The 7,985-nt window shown below is 34.9% G+C and overlaps 1 protein-coding gene across 1 annotated transcript; it reads left to right on the top strand.

Annotated features, from left to right (window-relative positions):
* The first annotated feature begins 6,104 nt into the window (after positions 1 to 6,104).
* Positions 6,105 to 7,135, top strand: LOC104111982 (GATA transcription factor 16-like). Its single transcript, XM_009621806.4, has 3 exons — positions 6,105 to 6,437; positions 6,522 to 6,647; positions 6,721 to 7,135. Exons 1-3 carry the CDS (start codon positions 6,420 to 6,422, stop codon positions 7,021 to 7,023), a joined length of 447 nt encoding a protein of 148 aa, XP_009620101.1. The 5' UTR covers positions 6,105 to 6,419; the 3' UTR covers positions 7,024 to 7,135.
* Positions 7,136 to 7,985: the final 850 nt, after the last annotated feature.

The following is a 7,985-nucleotide window of genomic DNA, read 5'->3' as shown; positions in this document are numbered from 1 at the left end:
ACCCGGGACCGGATACGGCCGAACATCGGGTCCGAGCAGAGTGAAGGTTCGAGACTAAGGGAAAAAGGGTTAAGCACGATAAGCGGGGAGCTGTAATATCCGCCCTCAATCGGATGTTACGGTGCAAATCTCGTCCGGTATCAATTGCAGATCAACATTTACTAGGAGGGGAAGATTTTTTACCTTATTCATTTTTGTACTACGATTGAAATACCCCTACTATATAAATGAGAGAACCTTTTTATTTTAAAAATATTGTTGGCGCACATATCAAAGCAATAAAAGTTCATTTTTGTTCTCTAGTTACTGTTCACATTGTTCTTCAGCTGCTCAATTATTTGGTTGCAACCGAGCCTGTCTCGAGGGCTCGACCGAGGTCAATTTTCAGTGTTCATCTTAAAGCAAGGCTTAATTTTTCATCACGTCTAGTTTAATTATTTCGCTTCACGTTACTTTAATTATTTTCTGTTCATATATCGTTCGTGTTAAATTAAATCACGTATCTTTTAACCGCGTACAAATTTAATTGTTATTCATTTTAAGGGGAAACAGTTTGGCGCCCACCGTGGGGCTAAGGATAATAGTGGTGATTTAATACGAATCTCCATAACACACCATATTTTATACTTGTTCTTTGAAGTTTGATTTCAGGTTAATATAAGAATGTCAAATTCTCAGTTTGCTCACTTGAACATTGACGCCGGGTCAAGCCACCACAGTGAAAACTAACGTGGTACCCAGCAATGACGTACCCCCTGTTGATCCCAATAGTGTCCCAATTGTTGACCCAGTCGACGCTAACTCACAGGTTGCCATTAACATCAACCTACCAACTAACCCCGAAAATAGCATTCCCGGGGAACCCCCTCCATCGTCTCGAGAAGCACTCGAAGGGGAAGGTGATAGAGTTAGATTGCAATTGATTTTCGAAATGTTGCAAGCTCAGCAAGCGGCAATAGCGCAGTTGTAGACCCAAAGTCACGCTCCTAACAGGATCGAGCCCTAGCGGGTCAGAGAAAACACTCGAAAGGGATGAACAAATTGCCGTGGAACCGGATGAATACCCAGCTAAACTTTCAAGGTGATGAAAATACTCGAAGCATTAACAAAGTGGGTGGAGTCTGGTGAGAAAAAAATAGAGGCAAATGACTAGAAGGTGAAAAATTACAATCGAGGGTCAATCAAATCCCGGAGCACGCCCTACTATTGAAAGGGACAGATTCCAAAAAAATTCATTCATAAGCCTTTCCCCCCAAGTGCGGCACCAAAGCCAATCCCGAAGAGATTCTGAATGATCGACATTACCAAATATAATGGGACCACAGATTCAAACGAGCATGTAACCTCCTATACGTACACAATCAAAGGCAATGGCCTAGAAGATGATGAGATCGAATCGGTATTATTGAAGAAATTTGGGAAAACCTTGTCCAAAAGAGCGATGATATGGTACCGTAATTTGCCTCATATTGATTCATCTGCTATGCGTGCAGATGCTTTCTGAAAGCCTATGCCAGCGCCATCAAGGTCGAAATGACGAAATCAGACCTTTTCAAAGTCAAGCAAAGAAACAACGAGATGCTTAGGGAGTTCATGTCGAGGTTCCAGATGGAGCGAATGAACCTGCCCCTGGTCGCGGATGATTGGGCCGTTCAGGCGTTCACTCAAGGGCTCAACCCACGAAATTCCGTTGCTTCTCAACAATTGAAGAAAAAAATTAATAATTTAGAAGGTAAAATAGATATAAGACAATCAAAAGTTTGACAAATCTAATTGAGTGACCTTTTGAGTGTCATAGGCATAGTTAAGTGACTTTGCTATTACAAACGAAAGAAAATAATTTTAATAGATAATTTCGGATAATTAAATGACTATTTGAGTAATGAAACCTCACTTTCACCACCCCACACAAAAAAATTCGCAAAACAAAAGTATCCACGCAAGTCACCGAACTCCACAAAATTTGTGCACCTTTCTTACCACTCCACAAAGCAAGCTTAGATAGTGTCCTGAAGTTATTTTTTAGACTAGAGAGAGTGAGTCATTTTATTTTATCGACTGAAAGTGGTGGTTTCTAGTTGTTGAAATTTGAAAATGGTGGAGGTGTCACCTCCTGAAAACATATGCCGTGATTGGCATCTCATTAATTATGAGCCACTACTCACCAGATGAACCATTATCGTTTAACCAATTTAAAGTGCATATAATAAATGGAGCCATAAAAAAAAGATCTTGATATACTAACATCTCAATATAACTGAAGTCTAAAAACGTAATAAATTATCTGTAATATCCCAAAATTCATTATACAACTGTCAAGGAGCATTTAAAGACAATTCCAGTACAAAAGTCTGTGGGACATAGTCAAACTAATATATAAAATATAGGATAGTGCGTGCTTTATCAACCTACTGTAGAAGACTCACTTCTTACTAAAATCAACTATCTCTTTGTGGTCATATTTGGAGGTCTGAAGTTACTTGTTAGATGAAGATTTGATGTTTCTACTACTGGTGGCGAATATAGAATTTTTAAGTCATGGGTACATTACTTATCTGAAAATTACTATTAAGACTGGATCCTCAAGTAATATATTTGTAAGAATTACTAGCTTTTTTATATAAATTATAAGACTCCAAAAGTAATAGGTGCTTGAGCACCCATAACCATCGACATACATCCGCAGCTATCTACAACATTGTGAAGATGGTGGGAAACAAGAGTGGCTCAAAAAATAAGAGACTTTATACCTTTTGTATTAGAATCCATATATGCATCTACACACATGCAAAAGAGTTAGTTTATAATATAATATTTTAAAATAAATTGAAAAAAGTTATATATCAATTAATATGAAAATTTAAGTAGTTAATTCAAAGTTCTCAAATTTTCTTATTGTTAGTAGACAGTCTTTCTTTATTTTTACAATTATTTTTAATTTTTCTACAAACTTTAATATTGTCTAACCTAAAATAAAATCATAAAATCTACTTTTAAATTTTTTTGGGGTCTCATTGAGGGCCTTAATCAGAGATTTACTAGCCTCCCTCTTGAGCCACTTGTCCACATCTCAATCAAATTTTATAGTTTTAATAAAAATAAGACAACAATGAACAAAAACATTAAAGGCAGTGAATGTGTTATTTAGTTATCAAATGTGAATGAAGTTGGTTGAACAACATGTACGTAGCACAGTGATCTCAACTGAATCAGTGGCCTAAAATCAAAATATATCAAAAGACCCTTAAACTTCTTTCATAAAATCCATATAATAATGAGAGAGAAGAAACCGACATGGCTTTAATTTAATGGTGAAAGTGCAATGCACGATGTATGTGTTAGGCGCACGTCATAATATTGAACTCTCCCCTATACAAAAATATGGTATTAAGTGAAAATAATAAAGAGGTGATCCCATTATTCATCGAGTTTTGAACCTTACAACACTTGCTCGAAGTAAAAGAAGAATCTATGTTAAATTTTATTAATTTTGGCCAAGATCATATTTTATAGCTCAAGTCCAAACATATGAAATTATTTTCAAGAAGCGCAAGAAGTCCAAGAAGCTCAAGATTGATTTCAAGAAGCCAAGATTCTTTCCTTCTTAAAATAGAATTTATTTTATTCCTTTTAGAATAAGATTTTCCTTTTAGTAGGATTCTAGTTTCTTTTCCTTGTAGAAATAGGGATTTTGCTTTCCTTGTCTTTAATTATTTTATTTTCTTATTAGAATAGGAATTGTAGTCATGAAAGAAGAGACTCTAGGCATATGTAAATGGTTCTCTTGCCTTGTAGAAAAAAATCACGTTTTTGGAGGTTTGCTCTATTTTACAATAGAGTATTTTTCTCTATTTTGTCTTCGTTGTCCTTGTTTATGGTTCCAAGCAAGGTGATGATAGTTTTAATCTTGTTTTCAATTACGTGTGGTATTTCTTTATCACGTTAGTTGATTCCAAGTGGTGACTTTAGGAATTTTTCATTCAAGAACACGTTTCTTGATCTAAATTCGTTAGTTTGATATCCTAGAATCAGAACTTTCCTTGAACCGGTACAATATCAATATTTACTTGTTTTAAACTAGTAAATAGTCTTTCTTATAGTTCAGATTGTCATCTTTCACCTCATTTTTGAATCATTATATTCCGAGTCCTAATTAAAACTTAAGATTTGTTTCTTAAAACAAGCCCACAAACTACGTTTTTATTTCAAGATCTTGATCCTGGTCAGTTGGTTTTTTGTTAACTCGAAGAATCACATCATTGCCTAAGGGATTTCTTAGTTAAAAAAGACGAGACACAAAAAAATTTACTTTGTGATGTATGGATCAATTAACTTTGATAATTTTTTTAAATCTAATTTAGCGAATCTAAGTTGAAAGTAGAAAGTAAAATCGTGAGAAATATAACAAAGACTATACACAAGGGAAGAAAAATAAAAAGATGAGAAGTTAAATACATATTTATTTAGGTTAATGAGAGAAAAAATTTATTGTTAATTAATTCACTCAATATCCTAACTTTCCCAAATTTAAAAGAATATTAAGATTTGAAATCTTTTAATATTAATTATTATATATTATATAATAATAATATAGTAGTACATGTGCCTTACCCTAGGCCTAGAGGCACCCTTGGTGGGAAATGATAGTGTACTTGTGATATTTTTATAGTTTACCGTGATGATTCAAAGTGATGATGGTGGTATTTGCTAGAGGATTGTTTACTCAAAAAATGGATATAGTTGAATTTATACATAGTTTCGAGGATATGTGACGTAATTTAATACAAATTGTAAGGATAAATAGAAATGTAAATATGGATTGCAGAGAATGCGAAGTAAATAAGGTTTGAAGGAGCAATGAATCTTAGGACTCAACAAATAAAATCAATTTAAGAAATCTGAAAGAACGATCCTTTACTGTAGAAGAATATAGCGTTTTTATTGCAATGTAAGCGTGAGAAAAAACTTGTCTTATAGAAATGGTAACCAAGCCCTTTTATAGTGGAGAGATTTGGCTCTAAGCATAATAAAATAAAATTCAGTGGGAGACCCATGATAAGTTAGCTTTTCCACAATATTTCATCCAAGATTCTCTCTAGTGGGATTGCAACGAATTTTGTCTGCGAGCTCGATCTTGCTTAGAGCACTCGATTTTGGTTTGAGATCGATTTCGACTCGAGCTCTTGATCTTAGTTCAAGCCCGATCCTGGCTCGAGCTCCCGAATTGATTCGAGGTCAATGTTGGTTGGTCTCTGGATTATAAGCATGATAGATCTACTCTGCATCATGGTTCGATTTGGATTCGAGCTTGATAATGATATCGAACTTGACACGGATCGCTCCCCCGGGTTCGGGGTTAGTTTGTTCCACCTTCGAGATATTACTTCGATAGATCATCGTTCGAACTCGATCAAACGTGCGAAAACCGAAATCTATTTCGACATGTAGGAGAGAGGTCGATCGTAGACGTTGTTTTGGTTGCCTTGCTGGTGGCTGAACAGCTGATCACAGTGATCGATGCAGCGCTGGTTATTGCTTTAATTTATGGCTGATTATGAAAATGAGGAGGAGGAGAGGAAAGGGGGAGTTTTCTTGTTTTATTTTTTTACGTGTATCATTTTTTGATCAGTAGCACGCTTCATACACCTACCTGATATAAAGTGTTCTTAATCTATGTAATAGAGTATTAGTAGCAAATATCTCAATTCACTTATTGCGAGGTGATATATACTCTTGGCTTGATTAGCAAGTTTTAGAATTGTTCCTGTTGAAAGTAGTAGTAGGTGACAAGATTTCGTAATATTGTTAATTAATTATTCATTCTTATATACAAAAAAAAAAAAAAAAAAACGTTTAACGTCTCTTGGCGGGGTGATCAAGTCTTGAAAACCCTAGATTTAACATAAGGCGGCAAACGGCAAAAGAAAAGTTTCTAAAGTGCCCATATTGCCCCCACCCCTAGAAATAACGAAAGAACATTTTAATGGCGGATCGACTGTGAGATAAACATTTTCGTAAGCAAGGGTAACTTAGTCACTTCCACAATCCCTCGCGCCTAGGGTTTTCGTAAGCCCTCTTATAAACCCCACATTTTTATATCCTCTGATCGGCCACTATTCCCTTTCAGTGTCGGTCTCTCTGTATCTTTCCCGCAGTCTCTCTTCCTATCTCTTCAAGTCGGTTTACTAAACCCCTTAATTTCCTGCTAAACCTTTCAATTTTTGAGCGGGTCTAATCAGTTGTTCTTCTAGTTGAAATCAAGAATCAAGTGTGATTTATCTGCCATTTCTTGTTCTGGGTTTTGCTTAGTTTTTGGTATTAGTAGTTTTAGGTGTGATCATTGAAGCTGTGGTGATCAAGGTTGTTCTGTTGGATGTTAATTTCACTTGGTCTTTCTAGTTAATCAGTTGATCAAAGTGATGAATCTAAGTGATAAAGTGAGTGATCAAGATCCACCCTTGAACCATTTTACTCTGTGTGTGTACAAATGTCTGATTTGGATTGATTGTTTTTTGGTATAGGGTTCGGGATCTGAGGATATGATGAGGCAAAGAGAAAGAGAAAACATCGAAAGCCAACTCAAAACATGTGTTGATTGTGGTACCACTAAAACCCCTCTTTGGCGTGGTGGCCCTGCTGGCCCTAAGGTCAGTAAGATATATACTATACTTTTAACATGTTTCAAAAGTTTTTTTGAAAAGATTGATTTTGTGAATGCAGTCACTGTGTAATGCGTGTGGGATCAGGAGCAGGAAGAAGAGAAGAGCACTTGTCGGATTGGACAAGAAATTGAAGAAATCATCTGAAAATAAAAACCAGTGCAGTAACACTAGTACGAGCAGCAGTGGAGATAGTACCAGCAGCAGCAGTAATGGTTCTTTATTGTTGCCTTTTGGTAGACAAGTAGTAGCATTGCAGAGACCAAGATCAAGTTCAAGATCAAGATCAACTCACAAGCTTGGTGAAGTAGAACAAGCTGCTTTCTTGTTGATGGCTCTCTCTTGCGCCTCTGTTTATGCTTAAATCAAACAGAAATGTTGTACTAGGGCCTGTGATGGTTGTACCTTTTTTGCTTGGTGAGATGAGTGTATGAACAGAGAATGATAAAACAAGTTGGCTCTCCTTTGAATTGAAAGTGCTCTATCCTTTTAAATTTATTTTAGTTTATCATGTCATGATTCATGAGAATTCATCAAAATACATTGAAATCTGATATACATAAATTATTATCAAGATAATTTTATGCAATCATCAAGTAAATTTCTATCAAGATTATGTTATGCAACCAGCTTTAACAGATATTTTCCTTTTGTAGAAAATGTTAATAAGATGCAAAATTAAGTTAGGTGTTGCCGTAGCTTTAAGATTTTTGAAAATTTTAATGTAAAAAAATGTTATTTTGTTGCAATAGATTAATAAGTTACAGTCACCTAAATTGAAATAGATTAAGTATTATTTAAGTGTCATAATCTTTTAATATAAGAGCCTATTATATTCTAGTTTTGAATTGACGGAAATCGTGCTATTATAAATCATATGTTTAAACCGTTTGGCCATATTTGTAAAATCAGTTTTAAGTACCCGTTAAAATCATGACTACCGTTGATGTGAAAAAGTATGATGATTCTCTCCAAACATTTGACAAAAATAATTTCCTATAATTTAATACTAGTAAAATCTGCTTGATAAGATGATGTTGACACCACACACAAATAAGATATGCAATTCTTCAGACATGCTGAATTAGTTTAGGAAACATGTCGAGATGTAGTGTAATAGATAGGGAGGGAATGAATACAGCAGTCATCTATAAATAAATCAGCTGTTTATTTCCAAGATACAAGAAAAACTTAGGAAGAACTATTTAACAAGTCATTTTGATTCCAAACGCATCTAAGTATTTGTTATCGATTGCAAGTTAGAAAGTATAGATTCATGTTATGAACAATATGATTAGGATTTAAATAATATACACAATCAACCTG

This window comes from Nicotiana tomentosiformis, chromosome 9, assembly GCF_000390325.3.
Source record: "Nicotiana tomentosiformis chromosome 9, ASM39032v3, whole genome shotgun sequence".
NCBI classification, from domain to species: Eukaryota; Viridiplantae; Streptophyta; class Magnoliopsida; order Solanales; family Solanaceae; genus Nicotiana; species Nicotiana tomentosiformis.
The sequence above is the reverse complement of the archived record's forward strand: the minus strand, read 5'-3'. Positions and strand labels throughout refer to the sequence as shown.